General features: G+C 36.2%; 1 protein-coding gene across 2 annotated transcripts in view; it reads left to right on the top strand.

Annotated features, from left to right (window-relative positions):
* Positions 1–20,257, top strand: part of RAB6A (RAB6A, member RAS oncogene family) — an 86,084-nt gene that overhangs the window by 35,718 nt on the left and 30,109 nt on the right. Inside the window, exons 2-4 of one of the 2 annotated variants that reach the window (XM_025928953.2) lie at positions 8,324–8,382; positions 17,363–17,416; positions 18,798–18,903. In XM_025928953.2, coding sequence (XP_025784738.1) covers positions 8,324–8,382; positions 17,363–17,416; positions 18,798–18,903 — 219 coding nt within the window. Of the gene's footprint in view, positions 1–8,323; positions 8,383–17,362; positions 17,417–18,797; positions 18,904–18,969; positions 19,076–20,257 lie in introns of both variants that reach the window. The other variant, XM_025928954.2, reaches the window with a different exon arrangement.

The following is a 20,257-nucleotide window of genomic DNA, read 5'->3' as shown; positions in this document are numbered from 1 at the left end:
AGACCCTGCTCTTTAAATTGGGATTGCATTGAATTTATTTTTTTATTTTTATTTTTTTTATGTTTATTTTTGAGAGAGAGAGAGAGAGCAAGCGAGTAAGCATGAGCGGGGTAGGAGCAGAGAGAAGGGGAGATGCAGAATCCCAAGCAGTCTCCAGGCTCTAAGCTGTCAGCACAGAGCCAGTGCAGGGCTGGAACTCATGGACTGCGAGATCATGACCTGAGCCAGATTCAGATGCTTAACTGACTGAGCCACCCAGGCACCCTGGGATTGCATTGAATTTAACAATATTGAGACAATACTGAGTTTTCCAATCCTTGGATGTGGTATATTTCTCCATCTATTTAGTTCTTCCTTAAGTTCTCTCAGCAGTGTTTCACAATTTTCAGTGTAGAAATCTTGCATATTTTATTAGATACCTAGGTATCTTGTTTTTGATACTGCATAAATAGTATTTTTAAATTTCAGTTTTCATTTGTGGCTAGTGTGTAGAAATACAGTTGATTTTTGTATAATGACTTTGTATGCAGGGCCTTGCTAAATTTACTTATTTAAAAATTTTGTAGATTATTTTGTATCTTTGGTCATGAATGATATTGGCCTGTAATTTTCCTTTTTAATAATCTCATTACTTTAAAAAAATAAATCAGAGTTATATAGGCACGATTGATTTCATATTTGAAAGTCGGCCATTCTAATTCATTCCATTAACTTAAAGGAGTAAAACCATATAGTCATTTCAGTAGATGTAGAAAAAGCATATCACAAAATTAAAAACCTATTTGTAATTAGTTACACTTAAAAATTTTTTTAATGTTTATTTTTGAGAGAGAGACAGAGCACTAGTGGGGAAGGGGCAGAGAGAGAGAGGGAGACACAGAATCTGAAGCAGGCTCCAGGCTCTGAGCTGTCAGCACAAAGCCTAATGTGGGGCTTGAACTGTGAGATCATGACCTGAGCCAAAGTCAGACGCTCAACCAACTGAGCCACCTAGGCGCCCCTCAGTATGCTTTTAATTAAGAACAGAAGTGAACATCCTAAATCTGATAAAGGATATTTACCAGGAACCCCCTTCCCCCAAAATAACCTACAAATAACACCATACTTGATAAAAATACCGACCTCATTTCTTTTGAGTTTGGGCAGAAGACTGATGTCCATAGGAATATTTTTAAATCTTTTTTAATGTTTATTTTTGAGAGAGACAGAGCACAAGGGGAAGGAGCAGAGAGAGAGAGAGACAGAATCCAAAGCAGGCTTCAGGCTCTGAGCTGTCAGCACAGAGCCCGATGTGGGGCTCAAACTCACAAACCGTGAGATCATGACCTGAGCCGAAGCTGGACGCTCAACTGACTGAGCCACCCAGGAGCCCCTACATAGGAATATTTTAAAGCCAGCCCCAGAAATCTAATCATCCTATCAATAGTTCTGGCAATTAGTCTACAAAACAATGGAGAGAAAATATCAGAATGCATAGTCCATAGCAGTTTCATAAAACTTTTACTTCAGTAATGTAATTGTATACTGGGTTGGGATTTTAAATGTATATGTTAATGTGCTTTTATAGTCAGAATACTTAGGAGCCCACTGTCCTAGAATATTGAATCTTTGAGAAATCTACCGATTGCTTGAAACTTCACTTAAATGAAACTTTTGCAGTTTGTTTTATTGAGGCTGTTTTGTGACAAATTATTTTTCCTTACTAGTTTTACTGAGGAAGGCTGTTGTCTAATTTATAAACAATAAACTGCACTTCAGGGGCACCTAGGTGGCTCAGTTGGTTAAGTGCCCTACTCTAGATTTTGGCTCAGGTCTTGATCTAGTGGGGTTGAGATTGAGCCCCACGTCAGGCTTTGCCAATCCTGCTTGGGATTTTCTCTCTCTGTCTCTTTGCCCCTCCCCCGCTGGCTCATGTGTTTTCTCTCTCTCTCTCTCTCTCTCTCTCTCTCTCTCTCTCTCTCTAAGTAAATATTTGAACAAAAAAAGGGGCAACTGGGTGTCTCAGTCAGTTAAGTGTCTGACTCTTGGTTTTGGCTCAGGTCATGATGTCCTGTTTCGTGAGACTGAGCCCCGCATTGGGCTCTCTGGATATGGAGCCTGCTTAGGATTCATTCATTCTCTCTCTCTCTCTTTTTCTCTCTCTCCCCCCCTTCCCTTTCTCTCCCTCTCTCTCCTTTTCTGTCCCTCTCTCTCCTTCTCCTCCTCCTCCTCTCTCCTCCCCACCTGTCCCTCAACCTTGCATGTGTTCACTCACTCTCTCAAAATAAATAAACTTAAAAAAAAAGATTCTCCTTCCTTCTTCCTCTGCCCCTCCCCCACTCATACTCTCACTCTCTTAAAACAAAAACTACAATTCTTTGAGGCTTGACAGTGCAATAATCACAAAATAAAGAACATCTCCATCATGCCTGAAAGATTCTATACTTTACCTACTAGCCCTAAGAAACCACTGATCTACCTTTCTTGTTTGCTTTATTTTGTTTTAAGGATAAATGAATAATGAATTAAACAATTTTAAAGTAAACTATAATTTTTAGAATAGTTTTAGATTTACAGAAAAACTGAGAAGATAACTATAGTTCCCATAAACCTGTACCCAGTTTCTCCTATTATTGACATCTTTCGTTAATATGGTACATTTTTCATAATTAATGAACCAATATTATACATTATTATTATGTAAAATCCATAATTTATTTAGGTTTTCTTACTTTTTCCCCCAGTGTCCTTTATCTGTTCCAGGACTCTGTCAGATATCCTATTACATTAGTTTTCACGTCTCTTTAGGCTCCTCTTGGCTGTAACAGTTTCTCAGACTTTTTTTTTTTTAATGTTGATTTTTGAGAGAGGGGAAGGGCAGAGAGAAAGAGGATCCAAAGCAAGCTCTGCGCTATCAGTAGAGAACCCGATGGGCGGGCTCCAACTCACAAACTGTGAGATCATGACCTGAGCTGGCGTTGGAAACTTAATCGACAGAGCCACCCAGGCACCCATCAGATTGTTTTATTTTATTTTATTTTATTTTATTTTATTTTATTTTATTTTATTTTATTTTATTTTATTTTATTTTATTTTATTTTATTTTATTTTATTTATTTTTTAACGTTTATTTATTTTTGAGACAGAGAGAGAGCATGAATGGGGGAGGGTCAGAGAGAGGGAGGCAAAGAATCTGAAACAGGCTCCAGGCTCTGAGCTGTCAGCACAGAGCCCGACGCGGGGCTTGAACTCACGGACCACGAAATCATGACCTGAGCTGAAGTCGGCCGCTTAACCGACTGAGCCACCCAGATGCCCCAGATTTTTTATTTTAATAAACTTGACAGTTGGAGGAGTACTGGTCAAGTATTTTGTGAGATGCTCCTCTGCTGGAATTTGATCTTTTCGTTATGATTAGACTGGGGTTACTGATTTTTGGAATTGATTTGCTCTTTTTATAAGAAAGAACATTCTAAAAAGTGGAATAGCCTTCTTAAGGCTGCAGTGGCTGTTTAAATGGCTTTGAGATTGAAAAAATGGTCCTGAAACATTGTGCAGTGTCTGGCACAGTATAAATAACATAATGAAAAAAGAGCCCTGGACTAAGTATAAATGCCTCTTTTTTTAGTATATATTGAGAGCACTGTTTTATTTTTGCTTGCTCCATAGAGACCCTTCATTTAAGTTTTTAAATACCCCTTTTAAAAAAAAAGACATTTTACCCACATGTTCCTAAATTCATCTTAAATTATGTCTATAAAATAAACTTACTTAGACCTTACATCTAATGACAGTTTTAGAGACAAATTTGCAGAATTAGGATTAATTGAAGGTATGGCTTTCATCAATGAAGAGTATTTTTGTAAGGGTTGTTAGGAAAGAAATAGAGCCACCTTGAGATTTCTCTGAAATCTTCTTTCCTAACGTATCACTTAGAAAATTTCACTTTTTCGCATTAACTGTGTTTCATTAGTTTTATCCCAGTGCTACTTTTCTCTGTTGCTAGCAAAATTAAATCTTTTCCTTAAACAAGAGTTGGCAGAAAAAAATTAGATCTCTACCAAATTTTGGAAAGGTTAAGGATTAGGATGAAAACATTTGTTCTCTAAAATTCCTTGTGATACAACAGTGTCATTACAGTGGATATGTTTGCTTGGGAATAAAATGTTAATTTCATATTGGAAAGTTGTTTAAGATTTAAAATAAATTGTTAATTTTCTTATAATATCCTTGAGATGCTAACGTGGAAGAAAATTAAAATTGTTGGTTTTCAGGTCCTTTTGTTAGGGGCATTGGGTAGGAGAAAAAATTTTGGTCTCACAGAGATAGAGGTGGTTATTCAACAGCCTAGTTGCTCACTGTTTTCAAGATTGTTTTAACTATTTTAGATCCTTTGCATTTTCCTGTAAACTTTAGAATCAGCTTCTCATTTTCCATTTTTTAAAGGCTGTTGGGATTATGATTGAGATTATGTTTAACGTGTAAATTGGAGAAAATTGATATCTTAATATTGATTCCCCTTAATTTAGTATATGGTATATTTTTATATTTATTTAGATTTTCTTAATATTCTTAAATATAGAGTGTTTTGGTTTCAGTGTAGAGTTCTTACACATCTTGTTAAGTTTATTCACCATATGTGGAATTTAACATTTTTGGTTTTGTTTGCTTCTGGTATTTAGAAACGCAGTTGATTTTTGTATATCGACCTTCTGTACTGAGACCTTGCCAAATATACTAGTTCTAGTAGATTTTTGTTTGTTTGTTTATAGTCCTAGTAGATTTTAAAAATTCGTTTCTTAGGATTCTTCTACATGAGAAGTCGTGTCATCAGTAAAAGAGAACAGTGTTTTGTGTGCCTTTTATTTATTTTTCTTATCAGTATTGCATTGGCCAAGACCAGCAATACCATACTGAATAAAAGTGGTGGATTGAGGGCATCAGGGTGGGTCAGTCAGGTGAGCGTCCAACTCTAGATTTTGGCTCAGGTCATGATCCCAGGGTCATGGAATTGAGCCCTGAGTTGGGTTCTGCACTGAGAGCCTAAGAGTCTCTCTTCCTGTATCTCTTCCCCTCACCCCCACTCACTTACACACACACTCTCTCCCTCTAAAAACAAAAGTAAAAAGTAAAAAAGAAGTGGTGGGTTGGACATCCTTGCTTTTCCCCCCCATTCTTTGGAGGAAACCATTTAGTTTACCATTACAATGGTGACTATAGATTTCATTGTACATACTGTTTATCTGATTGCTACATTTTCCTTCCATTTCGGGTTTACTAGTTTCCTTAGAGTTTTCATCATGAATCTGTTGAATTTTGTCATATACTATGTTTATATATTGAGATAAACTTACGGATTTCTTTTATTCTGTTAATATTCTGGATTACATTATTTTATTTATTTTGTATGATCTAACCTTTTATTCCTGGGATAATCCCCACCTACTTATGAAGATATTTTTATATTTACAGGGATTTGATTTGCTAATACTTTGTTAAGGAATTTTGAGTCTGTGTTGATGAGAGATAATTGATCCATAATTTTCACTTTATTGTAATGTCTTTGTTAGGGTTATGCTCATCCCATATCATGAGTTGGAAAGTCTTCTTTGTCACTTAAAAAAAAAAAAAATGTCTATTTTTTTTTGAGCCGGGGGTGAAGAGCAGAGAGAGAGGGAGACAGAGAATCCTAAGCAGGCTCTGCACTGTGAGCACAGAGCCTGATACAGGACTCAAACCCATGAACCATGAGATCAGACCTGAGCCAAAATCAAGAGTCACTTTTTTTTAAAAAAAGAGTTTAGGGGCACCTGGGTGGCTCATTCAGTTGAGCATCCGTCTCTTAATTTTGGCTCCAGTCATGATCCCAGGGTCATAGGAAGTTGGGTTCAGTGATGAGCATGGAGCCTGCTTAAGATTCTGTCTCTGTCCCTTTCTGTGTGTGTGTGTGTGTGTGTGTGTGTGTGTGTGTGTGTGTGTGTGTGTGTGTGTGTGTGTGTGTACATGTTCAAATACATATTCGGCTCAGGTCATTCAATATATGTGTGTGTGTGTGTATATATATTATACATGGGGGCACAGAGAATATATCTATAATCGCAGCATTAAATCCTTGTTTTCTAACTATAACATCTGAGTCATCTTGGATTGGAGCCTGTTTTCTTTCTTTCTTTTTTTGAGTATGAATTATGTGTTTTTATTTCTTTGCATTTACTATTTTTTTTAGTATATAGTAGACATGATGGAGAAAGTATACAGAGACTCTGGATTTTGTTGTTCCTCCAAAGAGTTTTTTGTGGCTGAGAAGGCAGTTACCTTGGCTTGATTCAAACTCTAAACTCCCTGTGTCCTGTAGTAGCTCAATTGTTTCAAAACCCAGCTGCTACTTTTCACTGGGAATCCTGAAGTCTTCCCATCAATCCTCATAGGTAGTTTAGGAAATCCGCTAAGGATTTGGAGATGTTTTATGTTTTAAATGCAGATTTTCCAATTCACTTTCTTTGTAGCTTCTTCTCTGTAATCTTTCTAATTGTTCTGTGCCCTGAACTTTGTCCTCCAACTCAAGTCAGTTAGGTTGTGGGCTGCCAGAAACCTAAGTGTGGTCACGCAAAAAATTACAGACTGGAAAACCTCACTTTGCTATTTTTCATTCAAGGATATAGTATCTTTCATTTTGTATTTTCTTATGGTCTGTGTTCAGGTTCTTTAAAACCTGGAGGCTGGGTAGGTAGTGCAACATAATTTCTTCTGCCATTATGGCCATGTTACCTTTTTTTGTTTTTTTTTTAAGTTTACTTACTTATTTTGAGGGGGTGGAGAGGGGCAGAAAGAGAGGGAGAGGGAGAATCCCCAGCAGGTTCTGTTTGGAGCCCAATATGGGGCTTAATCTCATGAACCATGAGATGATGACCTAAGCTGAAATCAAGAGTCAGGCACTCAACCAACTGAGCCACCCAGGTGCCCTACATTTACTTTATAGAGTCCAATCAGTGTTCAAAATAGTACTGCGTATATTGTTTCTGGCTTTCCTTTGAATGGTTCTAGCATTTTACCTTTAAGTATGTATTTTTAAATATAAAAAATATTTCAGAAAAACATATACTAACATTAGTTATATATGGGTGGTATGGTATACATAATTTTCACTTTGTTCTTGTTATTTTCTGTGCTGCCTGCTTTACAAATATACATTTTACTCTTTTATGTGAAAGAGGTGGTGGGTGTTTTTTTTTTAAAAAATGAAAACTATATGTACTATTTACTAATGAAGAAGTACATAGTTCCACTGTTGCTTTATAAAGAGACTTCTTCTCAAACATCAATTTGCTTTTGACTAGGGTCTGGGGACTAGCTATAGCTTTTCTCTTCAACATGCTGTTTTAGGCTTTCTGAAATAAGACATTTGGGGTACATGATTTAATGGGATTCTTCCTTCTTTGGCCCATTTTTTCCCCTCAGGTTTTCATATGATATATGATTAGAGAATATAATATAGAGGCCAGGATCACACCTCTTTTACATTTGGGGGAGCATTTGAGATAATTATTTGCACAGCTCTTTAATTGACATAATTAATACACTTACTTGTATTAATTTAGTATTTGTTGGATCTGTGTCAAGCTACTGGAAAAATAGGAAAATTAGATATGGCTCTTGCCCTTGGAGAGTATGCCCATTGGTAAGGAAATTGCCAGTATTCCTCTATTTTTTATTTAGTGACACTTTCCTGTGGATTAACCTGAAAATACCAGTACAAAGTAGTATTATGAATCTTTGGGATTGCCTTGCCAGAGAAGTGGAGAGATGTGATCCTGAGATGAGTTTCAGTAGTTTTCCTTGTCACTTCTTTGTTACTCTTAAAACATTGTAGTTCTTGTGGCCCTCCTATTCCTCCTAGGATTCTCCATCTTTAGTCTTTATATTCCCAGGAGTTTGATTCATTAAATGAAGTGAATGTGAACCTCAGTTTTTCCAGGTTACTGTCCAATAAGTGAATTATAATTTCTTCAGAGTCTAATCTTAGTTCTGTTAGGGCCCAAGTGAATATCTGCTTTCCCTTTTGTGAATTAGAAATGTCAACATAATTGATTGTTTTCCTCCATCTTTTCATTTTCCTCAGTTCTTAACTATATACTCCTTACCTGTGCTCTTAATTTGAGAGATTGTTATCTGTTATTAGAGAAAGGTGTTTCAACAAACTAGGGGCTATATATCTTAAAATTATTATTAGTAGAACCATTGCAGATATTTCCCACTGACTGTAATTGCAGTCCTCTGTAGAAGAATGGCTTGAGAACCCAGTGTAATATGTTAACTAAGTGAATCTTTTTCCTTTTCATTTCAGTTGGAAAGACATCCTTGATCACCAGATTCATGTATGACAGTTTTGACAACACCTACCAGGTATTTTATTTTTGCCAATTTACTGATTGTCTCTATTTTGTGTTAGAATATTTAAGGACTTTTTAAAAGTTCACATTTACAGGGGCGCCTGGGTGGCGCAGTCGGTTAAGCGTCCGACTTCAGCCAGGTCACGATCTCGCACTCCGTGAGTTCGAGCCCCGCGTCGGGCTCTGGGCTGATGGCTCAGAGCCTGGAGCCTGTTTCAGATTCTGTGTCTCCCTCTCTCTCTGCCCCTCCCCCATTCATGCTCTGTCTCTCTCTGTCCCAAAAATAAAATAAACGTTGAAAAAAATAAAAAAAAAAATAAAAGTTCACATTTACATAAAAGCACTTTCTGTAATCTGTAAAATGCTTTATAAATACAGAGTATAACTGATTTTGCTCATTGTCCTCAGTCTTTTCACTTGATTTCTTTATCTCCTCTTCCAAAGTCCTTTCCAAAAGATTATTGGTAATTACCATTTGGGATAGAGGTAGGAGTGATTGTAGATACTCTGTTATGTGGTTCAAGCCTAGGATTATCTGACCTTTTGATCTACACATAAAGTCAAGAATAAATGAGTAATGTAATTAGAAATCATTAACAGAAGGAGATTTTGGAAATCCACAAATGTGGAAATTAAATAGCAAATTCCCAAATAACCAGTGAGTCAAAGAAAAAAAATCACAAAAGAAATTAGAAAATACTTTGAGACAAATGGAAAAAAAAAACCGAAACCACAACATACCAAAATTTATATGATAACAGCTAAAGCAGTGCTGTAAGGAAAAGAAGAAATACATTAAATCAGTAATTTAACCTTCTACTTTAAGAAATTAGAAAAGTAAACTAAACCTAAAACAAGCAAAGGACACATGATAAAGAACTGTTATCCCAAACATACAGAACTGTTAAAATCTCATAGTAGTAAAGAATTAACTCTTTACATTTTGACATGTTTTGATAGATGTGTATACCTATGAAGCTACCACCACAGTCAAGATTAAGAACATTTCCATCATCCTAAGAAGGAATTTGTTTTTAATTAAGCATTTTATTAACAACCATAAATATCATAGAACAGAAATGACTCATCCATAAATCTGACATTTTAGAAAAGTCTCTTAAATAAAAAACCAGTTAACATGTACTGTATATATTTTATTATTCTTTTGAATATCTCAGAAATGGTTTAGCTACTTCATAAGACATGAGAAAAGCGAGTTTAAAAATGAAAAATAGCTCAGTCAACAAGAGTGCTTCAGTTTCTTTTGGACTCCTTTATATCATATATCCCCAATTTTCTAGGTCCCTACAACTCTATGGCTTATAGGCCTTACCTAGATGACCTTGTCTTTTGTACAGTATCTTGATTGTACAGTTCTTGATTGATTTAGAGTTCTCTGGATGTTTCTAAAGGATTTTGTTACACTCATGGTCTCAGTGAAATTAAGTAGATCTTTCAAGCATATATTAAAGTGCCATTGCTGTTTCTTCATGCTGCTGTTCAGTCAGACATATATAAGGGTAGTGATGTTGACATAAATATAGTGATATTGATAGAATTTGACAGATAGGGAAGGATTTTGATTCTTTGTGGAAAAGTTGTTGCTAATGAAGCTAAAATATTGTACTTTGGCATTAACAGGAGACGTTTATTAACAATGTGAGTTACAGGTTTTTATAACAATTAGGTACAGTTCTAGATATTCTTTTAGTTTAGCTCTAACAGGAAAATTTGGACAATGTAGTACCCTAGGTCCTTATTTAATGAAATCAGCTTGACAATATATTAAGTATTATCTTTGAATATGAAGAATTGACCTTCTGTAGTTAGCTGCCAACTTAGTTATCAGGTGAAGAGTTCTTCAGTGAATCATTTGAAGATTCCCTATATACACCCCGTCACACACACATCAGAAAGACTTCTGAAATGACTAATTAAAGAGCTAGTCTCATTGCTAGAAATTTATTATTGGTCTTATAGGAGCCATGTGTAATGTATGTATCAAACTTAGTTTAAGTGAAGTTTTATTTTACAAAAATGATAAACTTTAGTTAATAATTCATGTTCTCTGTATGATTCCTTTGCACTGACTTCATTTCATTTAAAAAGAAGGAAACTGGCCAAAAGAGTCCTTAATTGACCAAAATTTGGGCAGTATGTCAAAGTGAAAAAAAAAACCTGTTCTTTTTAAGTAGAGCGTCTGGAATTGATTCTCTTAAAGTTGCTCTTCTTATTCACCACTTATTTTCTTTATCCAGTTATAAACCCACAGATTTTTCTTTTTTTGTTTATTTCTGTTTTAGATTCATTCGTTTATTTGAGAAAGATTATATTGCTCAGACTAACTTCTGAGATTACTTTGAATTTAGAGGGTTTCTTATTCCAAAGGCTGTTACAAAGTGACAATCAACATAAATTCACCTTCATGGTAGACAATGAGGCCATCTATGCTATCTGTCGTGGAAACCTCAATATTGAATGCCCAGCCAACACTAAACTAAATAGGTTGATAGGTCAAATTGTGTTCTCCATCACTGCTTCCCTCAGATTCGATGGAGCCCTGAATATTGATCTGCAGAATTCCAGACTATCCTGGTGCCTTATCCCCACATCCACTTCTCTCTGGCCACATATGCTCCTGTTATCTCTGCTGAGAAGGCTACCATGAACAGCTTTCTGTAGCAGAGATCATTAATGCATGCTTTGAGCCAGCCAACCAGATGGTGAAATATGATTCTCACCATGGTAAATACATGGCTTGCTGTGCACCTGGGTGGCTCAGTTTGTTAAGTGTCCAACTTCAGCTCAGGCCATGATCTCACGGTTTGGGGGTTTGAGCCCCGTGCCAGTCACTGTGCAGACAGCTCAGAGCCTGGAGGCCACTTTAGATTCTTTGTCTCCCTCTCTGCCCTCCCCCACTCGTCCTCTCTCTCAAAAATAAACATTAAAGGGGCGCCTGGGTGGCTCAGTCGGTTGAGCGACTGACTTCAGCTCAGGTCGTGATCTCACAGTTTGTGAGTTCGAGCCCCGCGTAGGGCTCTGTGCTGACAGCTCAGAGCCTGGAGCCCGCTTTGGATTCTGTGTCTCCGTCTCTCTCTGTCCCTCCCCTGCTCATGCTCTGTTTCTGTCTCAGAAATAAATAAACATAAAAAAATTAAAAAAAAAACACATTAAAAAGAAATAAAAAAAAATACATGGCTTGCTGCATGTTGTACTGTGGCAACATGGTTCCCAAAGATGTCAGTGCTGCCATTTCCACCATCAAGACCAAGGGTACCATTCAGTTTATGGACTGGGGCCCCACTGGCTTCAAAGTTGGCATTAATTATCAGCCTCCCATTGTGGTATCTGGTGGAGACCTGGCCAAAGTACAGCCATGCTGAGCAACACCACAGCCATTGCTGAGGCCTGGGCTCACCTGGACCTGATGTCCTGATGTATGCTAAGCATGCCTTTGTTCACTGGTATGTGGGTGAGGGCATGGATGAAGAAGAGTTTTCTGAAGCCTCTGAGGACATGGCTGCCCTTGAGAAGGATATGAAGAGGTTGGTGTGGATTCAGTTGAAGGAGAAATGAAGGAGGAGAGGAGTACTAAAGTTAAAAATATCACAAAGGTGCTGCTTTAAAGTTGTGCTCTGATCAGTTTAATTTGTATGTAGCAGTGTATACTCTTTATATACAATTACTGATCTGTGCTTTAAAACATAATGCTTTGTTACAACCCACGCTGTCCGTTTCTCTGATGGATTTGAATAAAGTATTTGTCTTAATTGGGGGAAAAAAAAACCCCATAAATTCAGGGTTGTATAGTTTAAAATACTGAAATGTTTAAAACAGCTTAAGTGAATTTTTCTAGGAAGATGGTGGTGATCAAATACATCCTTAACCTCTTTAAGTTAAAGCTTTAAATTATTCTACACAAAATTATACTTTGTTATATGGAAATAAAATCTGCACCCAACTCCCACCCCCCCACCCCCGCCCCACTAATGGGACTACTTTTCTCATCCAGTGTTTGATTTCTTATTTTTAAATTTTCTTTAATTTTTAAGGACTCTTTTTTCTCCTATCAGAAGTATTGTCATTTTATGGGAGGTAGGGGGAGAACAGTTCCTTTTTTTTCAAACTGTGCTAAGAACACTTAATATAAAATCTACCTCCTAATCAGATTTTTAAGTATACAATACAGTATTAAATATATGCACAATGATCTCTAGAACTTGTTCACCTTGCATAAGTAAAATTCTATGCCTATTATAGCGACTCATTTCTGAAATAGATTCTACATAGTTTCTGTTCTAAGTAATGTGGCACAAAGATACCTAGGAGAAAAGTATACATACATACATAAATATACACATTCATAAATATATATAAACATGTGTAGTAATGGGATGGTTACCTTTCTAAAATGGAACCCATATCAGCATCTTGCTTCTGGGATCCTTTGCCTTTCTTCATTGTTTTTACTTATCTCTGTTAGTCAGTGTTAGATAGACTCTTCTTTAACTTGTCCACTCTTTTCTTTCTTTATTCTAGTCTTTGCCTTTCTCAACACTTATTCTTGATTTATTTTCTCCTGCTAGGGAAAGCAGCAGCTAGGCAACAGAACTTTGTATGTTTGGACCACAAAGGAAGCTGATTATCTTTGCTTGGTACAGAGGAAAACTTGTTTTCCTTACTTAATTACTTTTGTGTAGGAAAACTCATGTTCCTTGAAATCATGATGTTGAGGGGTCTCGACTGTGTATGGCATCAGAAAAGGTGATAAACAGTTATGTAGGAAGGAAGTCAGACAAAATAGTAGTTTACATCTGCAGTATTTTATAAAATTGCTATTGGGGGCAGATAAACACTGTTCTGAGTGGAGAGCATCCAAGTATAAATATCCAAACTATAGTTATCATTATTATCTTGATGCTGATGTATTAGGTAAGTCATTATTCAATCTTGAATTGTGTGCTCCCACAGTAAAAGTACTCAGTTTAATTTTTTGTCTTTTACAAAAGTAGACTTTCCTTACCCAGTGAATTAACACTTAAAATAATGCGAAGCTATAAATTAAGATATGTGGGAGAATTTTCTCTAACCTTTGGTTTCTTCTACAATTATTGCCTTCTGCATTTCTATAAAGAAGATGAGCAAGAAGCAGCACTGATGTCTCATCCCTCTTTTATGAAAGTTTGAATTAGTTCCACATCAGTAACATTTAAGATCCTAGAATAGCTGATAATGTTTAGTTTCCTAGCCATTCTTTCTATTTTTCCTGCTGTTGGCTTAATTCCTGTGGCTGATCGACTTCTTTGCCATTGTAGCTCTGCTTGGAATAAAATTAACTGAAAAGAAGAGCAGGCAGGAAGAGGCTATACTTTTCAGGTTAATTTTGACCTTTATGAGTACAGTGTATGAATGATGTCCCAAAACTAGGACAGTGCAGTGGAAGGAGGGGATTATTATACATTTTATCATAAAGTCTTACTTTGTACTAATTTTAAAAACATTTATATGTGTTGACTGTGAGATCTGAGAATGCATATTTTTGTTTGTAGCTATTAAAATTATTTTTGGCTGTTTATAATAAACATAAAATAACATTGGTAAGTGATATGAGAATTTTTTTCATGTAAAAGAAGTTTAGAGGTAAAGTAGTCCTGGGCTTGTGTGGCAGCTCCATGGTCATCTGGGACTAAGATGCCTTCTAAATTTAATCAGATCTCATTCATATATGACTTCCTTGTGAAGGTTGCTTCATGGTTACTGAATGGTTCCTGGAGTTCTGGATGTGGTATCCATATCCAGGCAGGAAGAAGGAGAAAAGGAAAAATACCAACAGTGCACCTCTCAACTGAGTCAATCCCATTTAAAGCACAAAGAAGACTGGAAAATGTAGTCTTTTTAATGGGAAAAGTATGGATTTAAATAAATGTTTGATTTTTTTAATAAGGAAGAAGGGGAAAATGGGATATTTGTCTAGACAATTAGCTGCCTCTACCACATTATCTGATTAAATGAGGTTCTACTAATGAGATTTCTTAAATGTAGCCCTATACCATTCCTGTATATTTTTCAGGTTTGTCAATTAGATGCTTTTGCACAATAATTTGAATTTATAAGCCCATTATTCCCAGCCTATAACAGAATAGGGTACACACTTTCAGATTAAATGTCATAAGATGGAATTATAGAGAGAGAGATATATACTTGTAATATGTAGTCACATAGTTTAGGATAAAGGAGAACGCTAGCTTGCTTGCTTGCTTGCTTGTAAGCTTGTTTGCTTTCTTAATAAAAGTCGGTATATAATTGAAATCTACAAAGCACTGCTCACAAAAAAAAAAAAAAAAAAAAAAAAAAATTAAAGATGACTTAAGTAAGTGGAGAGACATCCCAGGCAAAGGGATTGGAAGACTTAATATTAAGATGTCAATACTAACTACTCAAAGCAGTCTACAGAATCAGTGCAATCCCTGTCAGATTTCTACTGCCATTTGTGAGAAATGAAAGAGTCAATTTTAATTTACAGAAGCCAAAATAGTCTTGAAAAAGGAAAATAGTAATTGGAAGACTAATACTGATTTCAAAAAAAATTTTTAACAGTTATTTTATTTTTGAGAGAGAGAGAGAGAGAGAGAGAGAGAGAGAGAGAGACAGAGTGAAAACAGGGAAGGGGCAGAGAGAGAGAGGGAGACACAGAATCCAAAGCAGGCTCATGAGCTGTGACATCATGACGTGAGCCAAAGTTGGTGCTTAACCAGCTGAGCCACCCAGGCTCCCCCACCCCCAATTTCAAAATTTACTGCAAAGCTACAGTAATCAAAATAAAGATAGACATATAGGCCAGTGGAATAGAATTAAGAGTTCATGAATATTGGGGCGCCTGGGTGGCACAGTCGGTTAAGCGTCCGACTTCAACCAGGTCACGATCTCGCGGTCCGTGAGTTCGAGCCCCGCGTCAGGCTCTGGGCTGATGGCTCAGAGCCTGGAGCCTGTTTCCGATTCTGTGTCTCCCTCTCTCTCTGCCCCTCCCCCGTTCATGCTCTGTCTCTCTCTGTCCCAAAAATAAATAAACTGAAAAAAAAAAAAAAAGAGTTCATGAATAAATGCATATATCTATTGACAACTGGTTTTCAATTAAAGCACCAGGCCCAACCTATAGAATGGGAGGAAATATTTGAAAATTACATATCTGATAAGGGCTTAATATCTAAAATATATAAAGAACTATAAATCAATAATAAAATGACACAATTTTAAAATGGGCAAGGGAGGGGCACCTGGGTGGCTCAGTTGGTTGGGCATCGGACTTCAGCTCAGGTCATGATTTCATGGTTTGTGAATTGGAGCCCCACGTTGGGCTCTGTGCTGACAGCTCAGAGCCTGGAGCCTGCTTCGGATTCTGTGTCTTCTCTCTCTGCCCCTCTTCCACTTGTGCTCTGTCTCTCAAAAATAAATAAATGTAAAAAAAAAAAAATTAAAAAAATAAAAATGGGCAAGGGACTTGAATAGACATTTCTTCAGAGAGGATGTACATATGACCAGTAAGCACATGAAAAGATGCTCAACATTATTAGTCAGTAGAGAACTGTTAATCAAAACCACAAAAAGATTCCATTTCCTACCTTCTAGGTTGAGTATTATATATTTAAAAAGAGAAACTAACAGATGCTGACAAGGATGTGGAAACATTGGAGTCTTCATACATTGCTATTGGAAATTTAAAATGATGCTACTACTGTGGGAAGACAGTCTAGCATTTCCTCACAAAGTTTAAATAGAATTATCATATGGCTTAGCAATTCCACTGTTAAGTATATACTGAGGAATTGAAAATAGGAACTCACAGTAGCCAAAGGATGAAAACAACCCATGTCCGACAGTAGATGAACGGATAAAGAAATTTTGGTATATCCATACATTATAATAAGTTATTGCTTAATGGGCACAGAGTTTTTGTTTGGGGTTATAAAAAAGTGTTAGAAACAGATAGTGTTGACAGTGGTACATCATTGTGGATGCAATCACTGCCGTGGAATTGTACACTTAACATGGTCAAAATGTCACATTTTATGATACATATTTTACCACAATTTAGAAGTAAAATCTGTCTTAAAAAATACATGAGTGTCAGGGACGCCTGGGTGGCTCAGTCTTTTAAGTGTCCTACTTAGGCTCAGGTCATGATTTCATGGTTTGTGTGTTTGAGTCCCACATCAGGCTCTGCTCTGACAGTGCAGAGTCTGCTTGGGATTCATTCTCTCATTCTCTCTCTCTCTCTCTCTCTCTCTCTCTCTCTGCCGCCCATCCCCCCTTCCCTGGCGCATTTGTGCTTTCTATCTCAAAATATATAAATAAACTTAAAAGAAATTATATATATGTATATATATATATGTGCGTGTAATTATATGTATATATAATTTTAAGTTTATATATTTTATATACATTATTTATTTGTATAATATATAATGTTTATATTTTATATATACTTATGTATATGTATAAAATCAGTGTCAGTAGGTTCATCAGCTGTAACAATGGTACTGCTTTGGTGGGGGATGTTGATAGTAGGAGGTTTTATGCATATGTGGGGGTAGGGGGTATGTGGAAAATCTCTGTACCTTTATATATTGGAAAAAGCTGGGCTTTTACTCTCAGCTCCATAGCAAAAGCTTTGTTTCCCTAGACAAGTTTTTTAACTTCTCTGAACCCCAATATTATTAACTATAAAAGATTAAAATAGGGTTGACAATAGCTACCCTTGCAGAGATGTATGAGGATTAGAGATGGTCATGTAAAGGTCCTTAAAGAATCCCTTACTACACAGCACATGTTCAGTGGTGGAAGCCATTATCACTAAAAATTTTGGTCATTTATACTTAGCTGTGATATGTTTATTAATTATTTCTTCTAATTATAGAAGTCATAATTATCATTTGAACCCTAAACTGCTGACTGCCATTAAACTATTATTATTATTTAATTTTTTTGTTTTACAGGCAACAATTGGTATTGACTTTTTATCAAAAACAATGTACTTGGAGGATCGAACAGTGAGTAATGTTTTCCGTGTGCAATTTTCTGCAGCACTCCAGGATAGAAAACTGTGATCAAAGCTGTAATCAGTAATTGTCATCGTAAGAAGTTCTTAGTAAAGTTGACAGAGTTAGTGTATAAGCTTTGAGAAAAACTGTTATTACAGAGTGGTAGTACTTAGCATTCTGACTTAATCCCCAAGTAAAATGCAAAGGGGAGAGAAGGCCAAGTTATTGGAAAGCCCTGAAGGCCCTAGGCTTGCTAAATAAAATATGTCATCCTGATTTGGAAAAATGATAACAGATAGCATTGAGATAATGAAGAGTATTTTCATCAAGAAATTAGAGCTGCTAAAGACTTTTTGAGTGCTACTCTTGAAGCATTCAGAAATATTTCATTTGAATATCACATCATTTGTGAATTTCGAGATTTAATTTGTCAGAATATGATGTATACCAAAGTGACTGTGAATAGAAGAAGTAATATGTATTTATTTGTTGGATTTAGACACCTGTCTTTTGGAATGCTCCCTTTAAGCACAGTGTATTCCAGCCTATTGTCTCTGGAAGAGATTCCTATCAACTAAGCAGTGACTGTCTTAAATGCATTATTTCAGGACCTAGACCCAAAAAAACATTATTGTGTTTCTAATATTATTTCCTAGAAGTGTGTGGGTTTTTCTTTTATGTTTTAATGTTTAGCATGCCATTTCTTAAATTTTGAAAGCTTAGAAATTGCTTTGTAATAGTACAGTACTACTTGTTTTCAGGCTTTTCTCCCTCAAATGTAGATGTGAAAAAGTAAGAAAATAAAGAAATTTTTATGTAGAGTTGCAAAAAGATATTTTTCCTTTTTTGTTGGGTTATGTACAGTGTTCTGGGAAGAAACATGTGGGAGAAACATAAGCACAGTAGTCAAAGACCCAATTTCTGGACTCAATAGAAAAGAGATGCTTTTAACTTCAGAGAGGCTTTCAGAGAAGCATTCACTCCTTTACTCTGATAGCCAGGGCTGCTTGTTGACATTTACTTTCATTTTTCCCTTTTATGCTCACTGAACGTCAACAGAATCTACTTTTTGCTGTCTGGAAGGCATAAGATTCAAAGAGAGGTTATAGGGAGTGAAAAAAAGGGAGCTGTATTTCTGATTCTGTGAAATATTCCCGTATTGCCATTTTTAAGTCCTGTACCTTCAGAGCAAATTTTTAATACTATTCTCTTTTGAAAAAGGAAAGGAGTTTTGTGTTATTTTCATTCTTCTCATCCCTGCAACCTTTTGCATGAGTCTACTTTTTACCTCCTTCCCACCTTCTCCCCTTTAAAAACATTATTTCTTTTTTCTTTTTAGTATGAGTTTGGTTTTTTTTTTTTTTTTTATTTATTTTTTCCCATCCCACAGATCAGGCTGCAGCTGTGGGATACTGCGGGTCAGGAACGTTTCCGTAGCCTCATTCCCAGTTACATCCGTGATTCTGCTGCAGCCGTAGTAGTTTACGATATCACAAGTAGGTATTTTGCAACGGGTTGACCTTTCTTATTTTTCTTGCTTGTTTGACTGATTTTGTTGTTAGGTACGATTGCAATTATGGGACACAGCAGGTCAAGAGCGGTTCAGGAGCTTGATTCCTAGCTACATTCGTGACTCCACTGTGGCAGTTGTTGTTTATGATATCACAAGTGAGTGGGGGGAATTATGCATTTCTAATCTTCTTTCAACCTTTAGCTTAGCTGCATGCATGTTCTTGTCTTGTGCTTGTTTTCTATACTAGCATGTAAAAATGAGTTTTGTCATAGCAAACCTTATAGACCAGCTAGGTCAGAAATATTTGCTTTTGTGTTTGTACCAATATGCTTTATTTCCACTGTGCCAGGTTTTTTTGCCATGGAAATTTTCCTTCAGATCTAATCATGAATTCTCTCCAAGGCTTTCTTAGTATCCTGTTATCCCTAAGTCACACCATAATTATGGTTGGAAGAATGTCTCCTTTTTCATTTAACTTGATCTCAGATTTCTCTAAAATAAAATAATCTGCATTTAAGCCTCTTGCCAAAGTTTTCAGATTCTCCAAGGCTCTCTGTTGAGGCTATTAAAAGCTTCTGCTAGCCACCTTTTCTCTGCTTTCCACTTCCAGCCATCCTCTCTCTAGAGAAGGCAGAGAAAACATGTAATGTGCAGTTTTCTATTAATCATTTTCATTTGAATCACATCTGGATTCTGTGACTGACTTTTTTTGCTAACAAATTACACTTTCATTTCTCTCCAAAAAGAAATTTTAAATAGGAGACTAAAACAAGTGATGATCTTCCTTTTTCTTTTCCCTAAAGACTGAATAATGTCTTTGGCATTTTAAGTGCCTGTAAATTTCCCACAGAACATGGTGACTGACAGGGAAATGCTCTCTGATTAAAATTGTCTTTGTAAATTGGTTTATTATATATATCAGGCAATGTTAAGCCATCATTCCATATAGTAGTCCATAATTTGTAGGAAAACCAGAATAGTGTCACATTTTAGACTTATTTCAAAAAGAGTGTTGCATATACAAACTATTGATTTGCGTTAGTGATACTATACATTTTTGTATATCTGCTAGAAGTCATACCTACTTAATAATTGCAATGGCAGAATTATAAGTTATAAGTTTGCATTCAGAGACCTTTGGTGGGGGTGGGGTATGTGCTATATGCAATCTTTCTTTTCTTGAAGCTTTACTTTGGGTTGCTACTTGTTTAAAACAATGTATGTTCATTGTGCATTGACAAGTTTTGCAGCTTTAAAATGTTTGTGCTTACTTTAACCAAATCAAGTGAAACCTGGTGTCTTTTTCTTTAAAAATGCACATGTGATTAAAATATTAG

The sequence above is a fragment of the Puma concolor genome, chromosome D1 (genome assembly GCF_028749965.1).
Source record: "Puma concolor isolate L17-30 chromosome D1, mPumCon1.1.hap2, whole genome shotgun sequence".
Lineage (NCBI taxonomy): Eukaryota > Metazoa > Chordata > Mammalia > Carnivora > Felidae > Puma > Puma concolor.
Note: the sequence above shows the minus strand (reverse complement) of the source record. Positions and strands in the feature narration are given on the sequence as shown.